The 19117-nt window shown below is 32.9% G+C and overlaps 2 protein-coding genes, 1 long non-coding RNA gene and 1 other non-coding gene across 5 annotated transcripts; 2 read left to right on the top strand and 2 right to left on the bottom strand.

Annotated features, from left to right (window-relative positions):
• The first annotated feature begins 7328 nt into the window (after positions 1 to 7328).
• On the top strand, positions 7329 to 9583 carry LOC109007544 (phospholipase A2-alpha-like). The gene is made up of 4 exons (XM_018987248.2): positions 7329 to 7609; positions 7741 to 7783; positions 7948 to 8073; positions 9123 to 9583. The coding sequence occupies exons 1-4, from the start codon at positions 7481 to 7483 to the stop codon at positions 9296 to 9298; spliced, it is 474 nt and encodes a 157-aa protein (XP_018842793.1). The 5' UTR covers positions 7329 to 7480; the 3' UTR covers positions 9299 to 9583.
• A 3082-nt stretch (positions 9584 to 12665) lies between these two features.
• On the bottom strand, positions 12666 to 12745 carry TRNAL-UAG. Its single transcript has one exon. It is a non-coding gene; the product is annotated as a tRNA-Leu (tRNA).
• Positions 12746 to 13275: 530 nt separating this feature from the next.
• On the bottom strand, positions 13276 to 14742 carry LOC109007543 (homeobox-leucine zipper protein ATHB-12-like). Its single transcript, XM_018987246.2, has 2 exons — positions 14142 to 14742; positions 13276 to 14044 (listed from the first exon to the last, which is right to left on the bottom strand). The coding sequence occupies exons 1-2, from the start codon at positions 14517 to 14519 to the stop codon at positions 13688 to 13690; spliced, it is 735 nt and encodes a 244-aa protein (XP_018842791.1). The 5' UTR covers positions 14520 to 14742; the 3' UTR covers positions 13276 to 13687.
• A 2111-nt stretch (positions 14743 to 16853) lies between these two features.
• Positions 16854 to 18421, top strand: LOC118344893. Of its 2 annotated transcripts, none has more exons than XR_004798617.1 (3): positions 16854 to 17322; positions 17442 to 17465; positions 18283 to 18421. It is a non-coding gene; the product is annotated as an uncharacterized LOC118344893 (long non-coding RNA). The 2 variants fall into 2 exon arrangements; XR_004798616.1 differs by having other exon boundaries at positions 16854 to 17355.
• The last annotated feature ends 696 nt before the right edge of the window (positions 18422 to 19117 follow it).

Here is a 19117-nt window from a genome sequence, read left to right as displayed (position 1 = left end):
ATGTGCACTCGTAAGGCGCATTGTTCAAGGCCCCCATAGATGGGGGTCGTCGTGGTGGAGCCAGAGACGGCTGGTGGTTTAACCTGTGTGGGCCACCGCGATTCTATGGGTGCATGGCAAAGTGCAGCCGTGATGCACTCTGCATGGCACTTTTCACTTAAGTGCACAGTGTTGTGCCTGACATGTGTAGTGCATAGTGCCAATGACTCAGGAGGTGCACGTGCATGCGTAGAGTGCATTTAAGTGCATAGTACTCTTCTATGTACTCCCCATCTTTTTGTACAGAGCACCCAAAGTGCACTGAGCATTTACAACTCAACTGGCGAGTAACTTTGGTCCCCACTGGGCAAGAAAAGGTTCACTCACCCATTTTCTACAATAATGTTTCTCATAAAAATAAAATCCAAAAGGTTGAGAACACTTATCTAGGAGAATCTCATCTGCTCGTTTGGTGATTATTTAGGGCAAAAATCATCATTCTCCCTTTTCCGTTGTAGAAAGTAAATCAAATCCCATAAACACCGCCAAATGTTAATACCAAAAAATTGCACAACATGTCGGAATGGGAGAAAGAGTCATTCTCGGCCCGCTACGATGATTCGGCCCTCGATTGGTGTGGTCTGGAGCCCTCGGCAGTGATCCAGTGCAGTTGTGTGGCATCCGTTTGTATATCCATAGTAGTAAATAAGAAGTAAATGAAAGGAAAATAAAGAAATTGAGACACAAAAAGTTACATGGTTTGGCATAATGCCTACATCCACGGGTGTTTAGGGAAGGAAAATCCACTACAATATGAGAATTTTACATTCTCTCATAGTCTCTTATTTCTCACTATACAATGGAAGCCATAAAACTATTTGCTGGAGGAGATATTCTTACTAGAGCTCTAGTCATGAGGTTGAAGAAGCTGAAGAAGAAGTCCCATCCAGAGTCGTTCTGCCCCCCTTTTATCTGATACAATCTCTCTTTCCGCGTGCCTTTGGTAGTGGTGAGGAATAACAGTCTTTTGCCTTGCGTGTTTAACCTTCTCTATTTTCTCCACTTTCTCATTTTTCTTTTCCTTTCCGTTTCTTCCTTCTCTTCTCTCTGACACCTTCTTTTTCCTTGTCCCCTCCTTGTCTGCCATTCCTTTCTCATTCTTTTATCTTCTAGTGGGGGCCCTTTGATGGCCTGGGATATTTTATTCCTTTCAGTCCGAATAACTGAAGTTGTGTTAAATTAATAACTGAGCCTTCAAGTGCTATATGTGTCAATAGAAAATGTATTAATTGTGGAATGGTGGCACATGTATTCTACACGTGGGCTAAACTATGCGTGACCCACATGTGTTGCTCATTGGGCTACAAATGAATCAAATCGAGCTGAATTTGAACGAGGGTGTTCGAGCTTGATTAGCATATATACTCATTCGAATAAGAATATTCGACTCGAATAACACTCGAATATTCTTATTCGAACTTTGGCTCGCTAAACATTAATATTATTCAAATTTGACTCTAGCTTGACTAAAAATAAACGATCGAATCGAGCTTGAGTAGCTCGAACTCAACTTTTTTAAAAAAAGAAATTTATATTTTACAAAAACTTTTAACCATTTAACTATTCAACCAAATAGTTTTGATTAATAAATGTTAAGATATAACTTATATAAAATAAATTAGGATTTTCCCATCAAATCCTAAAGACCTTTACAAAAAGAAAAGAAATTGAAATGTCAACTTAGAATTTTCCCTTCAAATTAAGCTTGACAATGATCTTTCAGGGAATAAAATTCGTCTACTATTATCTTTGAGTGAAATTTTTGATAATTTCTTTCTCAATATAAACTAGTAAATGATTTGTAAGAAACTCATCTTCTATTCAAGTTTCTAATCTAGCTTTTATAAGTTTCGTGGCAAAAAATGCTTGCTCAGTAGTAGCAGTAGAAACAGGAAGAGTTAATACTAAACGAATTAATCTGTCAATCAAATAATAAATCTTTGACTTTTCTGACATTGCTAGTCCTCTGCATCGCTCAAATAATATAGACATATCTTGAAAATCTGGATGCGCTGGCATATGAAGCTCATAATGCTGCAATTGAATTCTCAAAAGGAGTTTTTCTTGCTCAGTAAAATCCTGTGGATAAAACTTCTCAACCAATTTGCATATATCATAAATTTTAAATGATTTGTATGCACCTTTAAGATTTAAAGCAGCACTAAGAATGATAAGTTTCATTGTATGGTCATTACATATATTGTTCAATTCTTGCAACTGAAAGTCTATTGTAGCAATAGATATATCAATCCTAAAATTTTGCTCCATTGTTGTCAATGACTTGTCAACTTGATGACGAGATTTACCTCGAACTCTGGTATAATGACCATTCATATTAGAAATATCAATTTGATGTTGTTCACAAACTGATTTAACATCAGCAAGCAAAGACTCCCACCCACCATCTCTCAGCTTTTGAATGAGTATTTTTGTAGTTGAAACTAGGCTCATGACATTCATAATGTCTTGAAAATTTTGTTGCAAAGATTGGCAAAGCTCGTTAGTGATTCCCATGATTTTCTTCATCATATGTAATATCAAAATAAATTCAAATGATGTTAATATCATTCAATCCGCTTCAACATCACCATGTTGATAATAATTTGATCCCTCATTTAAGATAGTATTAATAATTGAACAAGTAGCACCCGAGCTTCGTCAACGAGAATACAAAATTTGGTATCCTCGATTTCTTCGCGAATCACATTTCGCATTTTATTTGCAAATATATGCTTTTGAATTTTGGGTGACTTATATTTGGCATTTTGTAGGGCATTTTCCATGACAATTCAATCAACTTGATCATTATAACTTGTTAGAAGTTTTATCAGTTCAATGAAGTTACCTTGATTTTTTTAGTTAGAGCTTTCATCATAAGCTCTAAAGGTACAAGCTTGGAATGTAAGTCTTCGAACACTATCTATCGAAATCTTGAGTAGCAATTGATTGTTTTCCATCTATTGTGATTATTTTCCATCTATTGTGTTACTTGTTTTTCAACTAACTTGTCAGTATGTCTTGAATGATTCATAAGATCCTCACAACATTTCACAACATTTTTATGTGGTGAACTCGGATCTCTTTCCACATGTCCTAACAAAGGACAATTCATTTTATCATTCACTTTTTTTTTCTCAATTGTCAAAACTTTTATCTGTAAATGCATCTGATCCTAAACAGCCTGTTGATTTCTTAGCAAAAACATAGCATGGAAGACAAAATACAACATTCTTCGATGGTGAATACTCCAACCAATTTGAATATATTTTAAACCAAGAAAATTGAAATTGGCGACGCTGACTGCCTATTCTTGAAAATTGATATGTTGAAAGTTTAGGTTGATATGGACCAGTTTTAAGATAAGCACGTCGATCTCATCTCATAGGTTAGTAGGAAAGTCTCATATTTGTTGACGTAATCATGGATCACGTTCCAAAGAGGTATTATACATCTATTCAAGTTGGATTCTTTAAACTTTACAAGGACACTCCTCAGTGATAGAAGAATCACGTTTCGTTGTTACCAAACTTTCTAAATGTATATTAATCTCCGAATTATCCACTTCTTTCATTATAAAAAACGAATCAATTGTTCTCAACTTCATCATATTTTTCTAATCTTTAAGAAAAACTTATAGATCAAGAATAAACTTGAAAATTCCCTAATGATATAAAAGTTGTTAGATTTTTATTATATAGTTTGTATAATAGTATTACTATTAATAAGTGAACAAAAAATAAAACATGTGAATAACAAATAAATTCTTCACAAAAGGAAATAAAATACAGTTGTTCTTCACAAAAGAAAATAAATTCTTCACATACTCTCTGTCTCTCTAAAAACTTCTCATCAATCACCTAGCTAAATAAATTTGCTGCCTCCCATATGCAAGAATCTTTTAGATTTTTTTAACTATTATATAAATTCTCTTGAAACTTCTAGCTAGTTAACTGATTTAATATGTGGTTAAAAACATTTCAAAGGCTGTAAAATGAAGATTACGTACAGGAGATAGGCAAGAAATTCAAGGAAGTTAAGAATGACCCAGATAAGAAAATAAAAATAAAAAATTATATAACTATGTAAGCTAAAAAAGACAAGAAAAACTTGTATAATATGAAACTAAACAAACCATACACTAAACACGAAAGATAAATAAAGAAAGATAGAGATCAAATATTTTACCTTTCTCCGCTTTTCGTGTATATGGTGTTGGGGCAGACTCATGAGTTATGTGGATTTCTTTTTTTGCTTTGCTTCCTCTCAATCTCAAATCTGAAAAAAGAATTGTTTCTGCTCTCTCTCAAATTCGTTCGGTCTGGTCAAAGGAATGACATTTGGCTGGATACATAGCATGGAGGTAATTAGGTAGGCTTTCTAGCATTTTGTGTCAATGCTACTCTCAAATCTGTTTGGTTGTGTTAGGCCACTCTTTTAGACTCAAATAGTAAGAAAGCTGAAAGCAGATCGTGTCACGTGGGGGTTAGACTTTTTAGTATGTCAAATCAAACCTATTATGAGAAGGGTCATGCTCTTTGCTGGGAGCTTTCGATGGCTTATTATGTATTTTTTTTATGTGTTTTTTTTTAATTTATTTTTTATATAAATTTTTTTATATTTTTAAATATTTTTAAAAAATAAAATAAATTTAAAATATTATTAAAAATTATTTCTTAATCAGAAAATAAAAAAAAATTATTAAAAAAAAATACTTTCTTAATCACGAATTAGAATAAAAAATAATTTTTATTTTATTTCGTGATTAAAGAAGTATTTTTTAATAATATTATAATTTTTATTTATTTTTTTAAAATATTTAAAATTATTAAAAATATCTATATAAAAAATAAACTAAAAAAGACACATATAAAAAAACACTAGAGCCCAACGGGAGCCCTAGCGGGGCATCTAGCATTTTCCATTAAGAGAACGAACTTAAAAGAATATTTGAATTATATATTGTGTGTTTGAGTATTGGGGGTAATCTCAAATATTTTAAAAATAAATTTAAAATTGTAATTATACAATATATAAGATTAATTTTTAAAACTTACCACCCCCAATCTACAACACAGTTCCACCCTTGGCTATAATCTATGTAACAATTAAAAAACTGATATATAACATTAATGTTATATTACATAATACATAATTAACTAATTTTTTAAAATAACTTACATTACTAATGTAACAAAACATTCACAACTTGTAGACAATTTTAAATATAATAATATTTTTCATTAAATTTTATCCCATCAAATTAAAAGTAAAATTCAAAATAATATTATTTTATTACATAATTATAAACAAGTTGTCATACAATGGTAACTCCATTATTTGTCATATAAAATAGCTTGATATATCATACAACTTATAGTAAAATACACAACTAAATATCGATAACTAATAATATAAAATATCTTCTATAAAAAGAATTATACAAAATACCCTATACACACATTGGGAACATAGTAAATATATTAAATAATGTAAACTATAAATAATTAATAATATATAATTAAGTATATAAAATTTGGCTAACATTTAATAAATATAACGTATACACATATAATGCTTATGACGAGTTTCGAATGGGCGCAAACGAGCCAATTCGAGCTTAAACGAATTTTATTTATGAGTTTAAAATAAATCGAGTAGAGTTTATACAATTTTGCTTGTTTAATATTCGAATCAATATTAATATTTACGAGCATCTCATTTATTAAATTAACCGAATTTGAACCGAGTATATATAAGCCGAACTAAAGCTATTCACAAACTACTCTATTTATTTGCAGCCAACTGCACTTCTCTTGGGACTAAAGAATCAGCCAATGAGTATAGTGGAGCAGCGCATGTAGAGCTTTGGACACCATAAAATAGGAGAGTGGACCATTTATGAGCTATGAAAGGAAAAATAACAAAAACTTGAAAAAAAATAGCTGGTATGGACTAGAGGTGACATTATGTGATACGACCTGTGAACCTAATATGAAAACGACATGAAATTAGCGGGTTTAGAGTTTGATATAAATGAATTCGGATCAAAACATATCAACCTGTCTAACCCAAAATCAATCTACAATAACCCATTTAATTTTTATTTCAAATTTACAACTTTATTATTATTGGATTGTAATGTTGGTATTTTTTAATATGCTTCTGCTTTTATTATTGTGATTATAATTATGAACATATGCTCATATTTGTTATTGTAAGGTTTGTAATATTGAGTTTATTATATGTTAAATTCAAAAAATATTGATATTTTTTGTTAGCATGTAGTCTTATTATTTTTTAGATATTGTGGTTACTTATAAATATAGATTTTTAACTTTTTTATGAAATTATGTTGAACAAGTCAAATGTGTTATGCGTATTAGTTCAACTCATTTACGTGAAACAAATTAATATGAGTCGTATCATGTTGACTTATTTTTAATTAATTATTAAATTAGTCAAAATAGGTGACACGACACGATCCGTTATTTAAATCGGTCAAATTAGGATTTGAATGTTTGATCCATTTAGCTTAATTGGTCTGGTTCAGATTAACTCATATAATTAAAATTGCTACCCCCAAACTATGGACTTGAAAGAGTGGAAGAGGAAGGGAGCATAAGAAAGGCTCTCTAATTGCAGTGCCAGTGGTCGGTGATTTGGGAGAGTTATCGCCTACAGACAAGTTTTGGTAAAGGTTGATTAAGAACTTGTTTGGAAATATAATTATTCTATATTTTTAAATTATTTTATTATTATTTATAAATTATTTAATTTTTTTTACTATTATTTATAGATATTTTAAGATATTCTTAATATCCATGATATTCAGTAGATGTAATAAACTTTATTTTCTATAATATCCAAATCTGAATTTTGCTGAATAAATTTTTTTTCCTCTATATATTCTCAAAAACAAATCTGTAATTCAATTGAAATTATAGATAAAACTACCTAACAATATTTAGGCATGCTTATTCAAATCATCAAATAAACATTTCTTCAAATCATCAAAAGATTTATAAATATTATCTTATCATTACAATTTTTTAAATTCTCATATAAAATATAATAAATAATTTAATTTTTTTAAATTTGAAACAAATAATAATATTAAAAAATAATATTTTATTCAACTCATATAAAATCACTTCATCTCATCTCACAATCCAAACCACTAATTAGCAAAACTGTTCTCAGTTAACAGTAAATTCCATAAATAAAAAATACAATAATAATTCAAAGTTCGCGCATGTTTGGTGAGTAGCGTCAACTACAATCCAAGAACACTTCACGAGCCACTACAAGACATCCCAACCTCTTCTTTCCTCTGGCAATCCCTCTGTTTTCTTCTCTCTCTCTCTCTCCTTTAAGGCAATCAGTGCTTTAAGCAAAACCAAGCCTCATTTATCAGTGCTTTCTCTGCTCGATCCATCCAACAATGGTTCCATACCATTCATTGAAGTTTGCCCATCTCCTCTCATGCTCCCTCATTGTCCTCAACCTTTTCTGTGTTCCCGTCCATGCCCTTAACATCGGCGTTCGAGCTGCAGGTGCTGCTGTCACTGTGGTTTGTTCCTAATAATCTTTCACACTCCATCTGAAGTTCTTCACACTCGTTTTCTTTTTCTTTTTTCTATTATTGTCGTCTGATACATCATAATAATTTCATTTTTCCCGAACTTCATTGTTTGTTTGTAGGGTAAAGATTGCAGTAAAAAATGCGAGTCAGACTTCTGTTCAGGTACCCTCTTTTCATGGCTCTGCTTTATTTTTAAAGCGTCAATACTTTGTGCGTGCGTTTCTCTTTTTCATTTATGATTAAAGGGTAGTTCTTGATTTATTCTTAAGTTTAATTACTAATTTTTCTTTTGGTTATTATTATTATTTTCTTTTTGTGATTAATAGTTCCTCCATTTCTAAGATATGGTAAGTACTGTGGGCTCTTATACAGTGGATGCCCTGGGGAAAAACCTTGTGATGGCCTTGACTCTTGCTGCATGAAGCATGATGCTTGTGTGCAAGCTAAAAACAGTAAGTTAGATCATCCAAGACGAATAGATTTCTATGATTATTTCATTCAGGGTTTTCATTGCAGCACTTTTGTTTAGATGTCATGGTTCTTGACTTGATGTCATTATCTGGTTTATGATGTGTGAGAAGTTAGACAAGAATCATCTTGTTTTATTATTTCTGTTTCGTGTGGGTCTAAGAAATGATATTATTATTCATTAGTACTTTTGGTAAGAGACAGAGACGTATGTAGGGTAGAATTAATGTAGAAATATGTTTGTAGTCTCGAAAGTGTGATAAAGACGAATCTAGGAGGAAATAAAGGGGCCAAAACTTTGGCATGGAAACAGAAACAAGGAGATAAGTAGACTTTGGAGGTACAGATTTGCCCTTTGTATTCCAAATTATCAAAATCAACCATTGCACCCTCGTACTATAAGACTCCGTTTGGATTCAGAAAGTGTTTTATCTCATCTCATCTTATCTCATCATTACAACTTTTCCAAATTTTCATATAAAATATAATAAACAATTCAACTTTTTCAAATCTCAAAATAATAATAATATTAAAAAATAATATTCTAACGGTATTTTTTTCAACTTTCATCTTTGATCTAAAATCATCTCATCTCTAAATACAAACCAGCCCAATTGACACTTTAGAATCTCCATTAAGATTCGTTCATCAAAATTTTTCCTTCACCTATTTTTCATCCATTTAAATTGTCAAATTGACCGAGGGTGCAAAATACAAGTTTTTAGGAGTTGAAGGGTGGGGTGTGTAATTAGTTTTGATAGTTTGGAATGCAAAGTGCAAACTGTTAATAATTTAAGGTTGCCAACTATACTTTTCCCAAAAATGAAATAGGAAAAATTGATCAATAGCATGATGGATGGGGACATATTATACTAAATATTTTGGCTTGTTAAACTTGGGTTATTTGTGATTTTTAAAGTATGTGGTGTATAAAATATAATAATGGTTGTGTTCAAAAGATGGTATGATATAATCTGGGGTTTGGACTGCAGTGATATTAATGTTGATGGTGTTGTGTTGTGTTGTGGCGCAGATGACTATCTAAGCCAAGAATGCAGCCAAAACTTCATCAACTGTATGGCTAACTTTAAAAAATCCGGAGGCCATACATTTAACGGGAACAAATGTCTAGTTGACGAGGTTATTGATGTTATTTCTGTTGTCATGGAAGCTGCTTTACTTGCTGGAAGATATCTTCATAAGCCTTGAAAGGGTGAAATTTCCTTCATCTAGAGAGAGAGGAAACAAGTTCAGTTTCTTTTTGTTTTCCCTTTCTCTCCTCTCTCAAAAGTTGGAAAATTAAGTACTTGATCCAGTTATTTGGCTGGGGGCAACTTTTTTTTTTTTTTGGTTCTGTAGGTAAATAATCTTGTCATTCCAATTTCTTTATGCTTCACATGCTTGTCTGCAAATCGTAGGGATAAAAAATGAAGACTTTGAAATGCTTGCAAGTGTTGAAGAGTACTGGAATGAAAATTGTTATTTTTTTACTCATCTTCTCCTGAAGTTGTTGGCATTCGGTTCTCAAAGTGTCAATGCACACTGTAATCAAGAAGCTTTTTGTTTGATGGGGGAAAAACTATGAACTCCATAGAGACAGTCTCTCTAACAATATATCGTTATGGGTAATGCTAGTCGGCCACCCAGCTCTTATCGCTATGTCATTCTTCTTCTCTTTTCATTTTAAACACTTTTAAAAAAATACAAATTCATTAGTAGTAACTTTGTTAAACGTTTAAAAAAATACAAAAATAAAAAATAAAATACATTAGCGACAATTTTGAGTGGTATACTGGAGGGGACTAATAAGCATTTTCCATATCATTAAGCATATGCACTAAGAAAATAACTAGCTTAGCTAGGTCACCAATTCACTGAGCCATTGAGTGGGGCATCTATATTTTTAATAAAAATCTTTTTTTTTTTTTTAACCGTGGGTATCCAGGCCAGCTTGTGCGCACCTCGACTAATCTCATGGGATCCTGAAATTAAGAACCAGGTAAACCTCCAGTGGCCCTAAGCGGACTCAAACTAGTGACTATTGGGAAGCAAACTCAAGCCGGACCACCTGAACTATCCCTCAGGATTTTTAATAAACATCTTTGAGGAAGTTTTTTATCAAGGAACATGTATAATAGCTTAGCTAGGTCTTGAGGATACGAAGTGCAAACAATTTCTAGAGGTCACATCTAGTGAAAAGTTGATGATTTTCTTGATCCTATGATGTATGGGATTTAACTTTCAACATTAATAATCAACTCGTTAGAATCTCTATTCCTTATGTGTTCCTAATCTTTGAAAAAGCCTTTCCCGTGCCCTATGCTGTAGGCAATATGTAACCTCTTTCACGTGAATTCGTATCTTCTGGGCAGGAACCTCTCTGTTCTTCCCTATGCAAATTCCATCTATTGATCGAGAGTGTATAATTATATAGAAACCATAATGATAAAATTTTGTGGGGTCTGCCTGCCAGAGCATGCATGAACAAATGGTACCGTGAATAAGTGGTCATATTAAAATAGTGGACTTTACGTTATGTGCTTTGAAAGATGAAAAAAAATACTATAGTCACAAAATGATTATATAAAAATAATCTTACAAACTGATGTAATTTAATATAATTTATCAGATTATAAAATTACTTTTATTGTAAAATAGATATGACGGATTATATGAAATCACGTCAATTTATAGAATTACTTTTGTGTAAACCTTTGTGACTGTAACACTTCTCGTTTATTTTTAATTTTAGATTTTTTTGGAGTATATGCTCCAGTTAGATTTCACCCGCCAGCAGATCGATTTGTTAACAAAGTCAGAAAGCAAGATTACATCCCAGATCTTTCTTCATTCAAGTGGAAAATCATTTTCCACACCAGTATGCATTCTAAAAGATGAGGTTATCGCTATGAATAATTTTCATTTTCATTGGAGCCAGCCATTATTGTCATTAGTTGTCATTTCCTTAAAGTCAAGCCCTGTGTTGAAATATGAGCCAACCAAAGTCTTGTAGAGTTGGGCATTCACTGACAGCAAAGTGCAACCTTCCAAAAATAAGAGAAAACAAATGTATAGAGACTACCCAATCTTGCTTGCAAAGACCTAAGAAGTACTGTCTTCATATCTAGGCTGTAAGCAAATCTTAAAAAAATGAGAGCATGAGTTTCAACTCACAGCCATGACTTTGGATGGCAGAGAATGAGAAAAATATGAATTCAACTCGTGAACTGCATTTTGGCAGATAGATACAGCAGAAAAGGAGGGACCTGCTAGTCTGCTCTTGACCCCCTACATGTGCATGATAGACCAGGAAGTAAATCAACCTTCCAAAACAGGACAAAAGTAATTCAGGAAAAAAAGAAATTACCAGCTATATATACCCACCATTTTTTTAATCCTTTTGTTGTTTGTGCAGCTTTGGTTTGTTAAGTTCTTCATTGAGGGCCACAACTTCTATATCTATCAGTCACGGGGGTTGGAGAATAAGTTACTATGTAAGACTACTTTTTTAGGATAACAGATGAACCTGGAAATCAATAAGGAGACTTGTGCTCACTAAAACCAGTTTGAGATTACTGAATTTTCAGAAAGTTGTAGGTTTAGACCATATCCTGCCCTTTAAAATGCATTGTTCATGAGAGGTACAGCATACAAGCACTGCAAACATATAATTTGTTGGTCCAACAAATTCTGTCTTTACAATTTTGTTTTGTGAACTCAGAAAAGGATCCCATCCCTGAAGAATTTGATTGAAAAGCAAGGTTGTGACTACTTAGGACTAGCCGAGCTTATAATTGAGGCCTTTTTCTATTGTTATATACTCCAAGAACTTGGATTCTATTCACCCCCTTTTATGCTAAATTTGGGATATTATAACCTTTCTGATAGTCGGCAAACTGCAAGGGCAGTCTTCCTGTGTGTTTCGGTTGTGTTTGGGTAGTGATATATTCTCAGGTATTCAGTGAATAGTAGTGAAAAAGTAATGATAAAATATTGAATAGTAGTAAATAGTATTAAAAAGTAGGTAAAAAGTAATAATAAAATAATGAATAGTAGCGAGTTATTATGATATACCTGAGGTTTTAATCATTTGGAACGGGTGAAAAATAATTCAAGCTACATTTGAGCTTATATACCAAAAAGACTAGTCAAGTTGAAGTACTTGGAATTATTATAAACCACAAGAAATTCTTCTTCCCCAGCAGTATAAGATCTCATTTACTACACTTCAATTCTAAATATAGGATATTTAAAAAAGGCCTTAAAAAAATACAAGATTACCTCAGTGAAGATCTATATGCATCTCATTTATAGATATAATAATCAAGGGGATGCCAGATGAATCACATGCCTTAGAAAAAAACAAGATTTCCAATAAAATCTTGTTCCAGGCTTAGGAAAGAAAATTACACCTGAAATTGATTGAAATGCACAATGTTATCCTAACCAAACCCAAATTGATGACCCACCCCAAGAACTGATGGGTCAGATCCTGGCCCAGGTTTAGCTCCAAAGCCCAAATTCATACGAGTAGGCCTAATGAAAATTAAAAACAAAAAAAAAAATGAAAACACTTTGACAGCTGTGGGATTTGAACCCACGCCCTTTCGGACCAGAGCCTAAATCTGGCGCCTTAGACCACTCGGCCAAACTGTCACACGTCCACTTGTTTTGTTATCTTTGAACTTAAAAGTTCCTTTCTTGGTTAGCTGTGATGGCTTCCGATGTCGCTGTCTCACTCTGTCTGGCTGCTCTCTAAATTAAGCAATTCAAGAAATTGTGATTTCCATTGAAAAACCTTATCAAAATGAGAGAATAACATCATAGATCAATTTTTCATCTTAAATTTCCCATGACTAAATATAGTACAGCAGATTTTGTGCGATATATGTCTGAGGGGGAAGAGAATTCCCATTCATCTTTTTCTGGGCATACATATTACATATAATATTTCTCATTAGTCATTATTCACCATACCATCCCACATCCTATGAAAAACATCCTCATATTCTATAAAAAATATTCACACACCCTATAAAAAAATTATAGGTATGAGATGCGAGTGTGAATAGTGATTGATACATAATAAATCGTTGGAACCAGATACAGTATTGGCTTGTGGGTTTCAATATATTGTCTTGTAACATCTTATGTTAAAGTATACTCCAAAATCTACAAAGAAGTCAAGTCGAAATTAAGCTATAATTCACACAACCAAATATTATTATAATGCTATATTTTTCAAGCAATCATGATCTCAAACATTCTCTACAGTTTGATGCTCTTCAGACAGCTTTTACGAAGTACATATTGTTGCCTCACAAAACATGCACACATTCAACCTGGCATACATGTCTGAACGAACCTCTAATTACTAATTAGTGGCTAATCCTCTTTGCTGGCTTCACTTCTCTCTGTTCTGCAATTTACCTTTGTTCTTAATTTCTGGCCAAATCCTGTCAGTGTAAGATTTCCAATCTACCATAGTTTTGGATGCTTGGCAGAAAATTCTGGACGTACTTGAGCCATCTACTTCACATTCCCTCTCCTGCAAGTGTTTCTTTTGATCTTTCATTCAAGTTGAGCGAGGTGCATTTTTCAACTCCAAGAATTTAGCCAGTATGAACTGCTACATAAATGATCAAGAAGACCACCTGAATCATAGGTACTGTACCCTTCGTCGAGTGATGCTAAGGGACCATGTGGTTCGTTCATGTTCAGAAATCCGTGTCCTCCCCCCCCAAAGCTTCCAACGCCATTCTCCTCTTCATATGGAAACATTACTCCCTTGTGTTCCATTCCTTTCTGCAAGCAACTCGACTTTGCTTTAGTCTCACTGTCAGAACTTCCATCATCTGATCTACCAGCTACTGTGCTGTTTCCTTCCAAACCCTTGCTGCTGCTCTCCCCGTTCCCATCATGGTTTTCACCCAGCAGATCACCTAGGTTCTGCAACTGTTTGAATGGCAAGTAACATGCTTAATGGTTATCAATTTTGCAGAGATATTTGGAATGCCTTCTCAGATTATAATAAGAAGTTTGAGAACTATACCTGTATGAGCAAGGATTGCTTCTCTTTCTTTAAGGACTCAAACTGAGATGCTAAATTCTCGTAATTATCTCTCAGTGTTCTGTATTCTTGCTCTATATATTTTGACTTCCATCTAGCCCTTCTGTTCTGAAACCATATGGCAACCTGGCGTGGTTGCAGCCCAAGCTCTCTTGCCAGTTGCACCTTCTTCCTAGGCTCGAGCCTCGTATCTGATTCAAAAATGGACTCCAGTGACTTTATTTGTTCATCACTAAATCTCTTCTTGTTCATGATCTTCTTGTTCGTCCTCTTTCTTGGCTGTTGGCAGGTGAGGTTTTGATCATCATGTCTTCCTTCTGGAACTGCTGGAGTGTAAGACTTGCACTCCCTTCCTTCCATTTTCTGTTTCTCAACTGTAATTTGAATTCATGTTAATCAAGTTCTATCAGCTAATATGAACGAAAGATATCACTCCAATTCCCTCCTGGATGAAATGAAAGTTCTTTAGAACTCTGCAGAAGGAGAAGGGCAGTAGGATATATAGTTGGACATGAAGAAGGTTGATATCTTGGGACTTTTGGATTACCCCAACCAATGGGATCGGATATCGTGTGCCATTCACCTTCTGGTGCCTTCGTGTCGTTTATGTGTTCTTCTCCCTTTTTCTATTTCAATGATATTTCTTAATAAATAAATAAAACTACATGCTTGTCACCATGTCACGAGCCTATACAGTATTGCCATTTAGGCGTCTTTCTTAATGGAGAAGGGGAGATGGGAAAAAGGACAAGCTGAAGAAACAAAAAAGAAAATGAAACTAAGCCCTCAACCACCTTCTTTTGCATCTGCAAGTCCATAATGTTTGGGTTTTTTCATTCTGCATCTTTTAAAAGGTGTGCAAGCATTTACATGGGATGGTAATACAACTATTTAAGTGCACTTTCAACCCCACCATGCAGACTGCGAAGATAATTAATCTTATATATTACTGTTTGTTTTTGGAATAGAAATGCTCAGTTCAGTTGGGAAAATGGAAGAAGTAGATAATTAAAGTCATTTGGTTAGTCATGAGAAATCTTCGTAGAGATCGATATTATATTCTCAAGTGAGTATCTAAAGCATAGTATCTATATTATTTAAATTATATCATGTAAACTCTTTACTGAATATACTCTACATACTGACTTGATAATAAAATTTTCGTAGATCCGTAACATTGATTTTAATTTAGGGTTTTATTCATTTTAGAAGTTAAAAAGAATATTGCTTCTCCTGGTTGATATATTATTTTGTTAGAGACAATTTGATTGGATATTATCCTAATTATCAAGTGATTTGATTTTCATAATTATCAAATTAAAATATTTGATTTTCATAATTATTAGATAATTTACCTGATCTTATCTTCATTTAATTTTCTAAATAAATAGAGACTTATGGTTTGCATGTATTTAACCAATTATAAGACATGCAGCCCCTCTCTCTCTCCTCTTTTATCCATCTCATGAATTTCTATTATACTTTGTATTTTCTACCCTATTTTGACTAACGACTGCAAAACATTGTATTGGGTAAGTAAAAGGAAGTGCATCAATTGTTTCCTGCACTTTTCTTTCAGCCCAGACAGAATCTGATCTCCAATATCGCATGTAAAAGGGTTATTTTATCGAATTGTTCATGTGACATCATGTCAACTTCCATGTCTGGATCTGTGTGGTATGGATCCTCTTGTAGTTCCGCAGTCATGTTAGCTTGGATAGCTTAAAGATAGTTGCCCTTTGAGTAGTAGTGAGATTTAAAAAGCTTTAATCCAATGTATTCATTTGATTGTGACATATTCGATCGTATACTGAAAACTCTAAGATTGATCAACGAACTTTTGAATTTACATGCACTTTCCGGTGCATAATTTTTTACTACAAACTTCCCCTAAGTTCCAACTCAATTATTGACAATCAAATCATCGGAGAAAAATTCTTTCTTCATATATAAGTACTTATGAGGATTTGAATTTTCTATAGTTTCTTACCTGAATTCTAAAGACGGCTTTGTTTGTATTTAAAATTCATCTCAACTTATTTCATCTCATCATTACAACTTTCTTAAATTCTCATATAATATATAATAAACAATTCAATTTTTTCAAATTTCAAAATAACTTTCTCGAATTCTCACACAAAATAAAATAAACAATTCAACTTTTATTCTATTATTCACAAACCATCTCAACTTATCTCTGAATCTAAATTACTCTTTAAGAGATCAGGAGAGAGATAAACAAATAAAACAAATTATATGAAATTTATAATTATCCGATTGAATTTCTAGAGAGGTTTTGAATGCTAGTAATTTAAAATATAATGTAAAATAGCAATGATACTCTCTATCTTAAATTTTTCATCACGCATATTGATGCATACATCTTGATTGTTTCATACGTAATAACTTAAAACGAAAGTAATTTAAAAATGCATCACATATTAAATATGAATGAAGACGACAAAATTTAAGATAGAGATCGTCAAAAGAATGACTTACAAGTGGTGGCATGAATTTGTAGATCATTCTCGTATTGATGTCTATCACTTTGGGTAGGATAAGATGGTGGTGCAAGAATAAGACTTCATTATATATAAATCCTTGGCATAAGATGAGGATCACATGAATTGAGTCGCCTAATACAGACAGATCACAAAGTAAGGGGTTAAATCACAAGGAGAAAAAAGAGGGAAAGCAAGCTGCTTGACAATGATAGCTAATGATCATATCAAAGGCCATTTCATTTCGTATCCAACTTGGGTTCAAGGATAAGTATGGGAATGAATGTCAAATTGAGTCCAATGATGTGGGTCCTATTATTTGATTGTCCAACTTATATAGTTTGGCGTACGTGTCCATGTCGTGTTTGGTGAAGTGTCTTGAAATCGATCGAGGAAGAATTGGTACGTAAGTGTGTGGGTCAACATGACTCAAGGCAGAGATGCATGCCTTCGGCTGGGATTCCTGGCTTGCACGCCACGGGAGCTCTTGCTGTCTGTCGTGGTTTACAATTTGGCAACGAAGTTTTGAGCTGCTTACTTCTGATTTGCATTACATATTTTGAAAGCAAATTCAAACTTTTGGAAATTTTAAGGGTTCGAGGAAGATTTTTTTGCCAATGTCAGGAAACTTGCACCTGGTCATGATCATGTGTCGAGAACAGGTTCTTGCACGCCGTTTGGATTTGGAAACTAATGTATTTTGTTTCTATTGTCATGTCAGCTCTATATTTTTTCTAATAATTTTTTTTATAATTATTAAAATAAATTAAATTTCTTACAGCCTTTTGGACATGGGATCTTAAAGGTAAGAAACAGTACTCTTGCTTTCTTTCTTTCATCCATAACTCTGTATTCTTTTGGTAGAATCACCTCATCCATTCATATGTTAAATGATCATAAATTGAAAAAGCATGAAAGAACATAGAATTTTAAAGTCGAGAACACTTCATCTTTTTTTATTTGTGACATTTTTCTTCTTTCATATATAACATTTTATCCCTTTCGTATATATATATTTTTATTCTTTCAAAATAAGAGAGGGGGCGATTTGCGTAGCAATTTTTTTTGAATGAGACAATAAAAGCTCATTCCCGCTGTAGAATGTTTGATTTGAATTAAAACTAATGTTCCAATAGTGAATTCGTCACCACAACATCCACAAAGTATACAACTGGTTCAAAACTCCTATCTCATGATCCAAAGATCATGTTTTACCATCACAAATAGTTTAAATTTATGTCGTGACTTAAATTCTTAATCTCAAATCCATAAAATATTAGTTGGTACCAACTGATTTACCACTTTGGTTGTATGTGCGTGAACTGAAATAGTGGGTAAAGTTAGAGGGACAATATCGGGATGAAGGGTGCTTTCCTTCAAGTGCCAAAGGCTATACACACTGCTCTTTCCTTTCTGTATTAATTATTACCAGATCATGTCGTTTGTCCAGTACGTACGACTAGGTAGCTAGGCCGCCTTTTGCTTGAAACTGCGTGTGAAGAAGGTAAGAATGCATGCATCCATCTTTCCTCTCTCCCCCATCCATTTGCTTTCGAAAATGACCTCATTCTTTGTCTTGTACGGCCATTATTTAACTTTTCCTTTTTTTTCTTTTCTTTTAGGTGTGGATGACCCAACAATTCCGACTTCAATATTTCAAATGTCATTCCACTTGTTTCAGCATTTAGCATTTGCTGTTGCTTTATTTTGGAGCTTTGTAGGGGCACGTGTCGATCAAATATCTGTCCTCTAATCATAGGGATTAAGGGATTGGATGGTTTTATTAATCATATTAATTAATTTTGGATGATAGTTTGCAATTCAACTCTTTCTTAGTAATGAGCGTATTGCTAAAAACCAATGGTTAAACCAACTCCAAGGTGCACCTTTCAAATCCGTCCGCACGCTAGGGAAGAAAATGTAAATTCTAGCAAATATTTTTGAATAATGATAGTTAAGTGGAGTATAATAATTACATGTTTGCATAAATTAGAAAACAAAAACACTAGTTCAAAATATAACATAGATTAATACAAATTTATCATATCGATAGTTTTAGTAAACTTGTTTAAGAAAAGTTTAATACAAGTCTAACAAAAACATTAGTTAAAAATTTCGATTGGCTGGTTTTTCTTTTGTGATTCATCATTTTGTATCATCTTGTATGGGATTAATTGAGAGGACATTGAAGCTTTTGTGCTGCTATTGGTTGAATCGATTAGGGTTTGCAACAAGTTGAATCGGTCATTCTTTTTGTGAAGCTTATGCTGCAACATTATCTATATATGGTAAATGCTCCTGCATAATAAAAAATTTAATAGATTCACATGATTAATAAAAAAAGGTAAAGAATCTATATGTAGAAAATTCAAGTATTGTAAACTAATAGAAATCTTACAATGCAATGTTTGTAGTTAGATTATTATGTATGTTGTAGGTAAAAATAATATGTTTTAA

Source organism: Juglans regia, chromosome 16, assembly GCF_001411555.2.
Source record: "Juglans regia cultivar Chandler chromosome 16, Walnut 2.0, whole genome shotgun sequence".
Taxonomy (NCBI): domain Eukaryota; kingdom Viridiplantae; phylum Streptophyta; class Magnoliopsida; order Fagales; family Juglandaceae; genus Juglans; species Juglans regia.
Note: the sequence above shows the minus strand (reverse complement) of the source record. Positions and strands in the feature narration are given on the sequence as shown.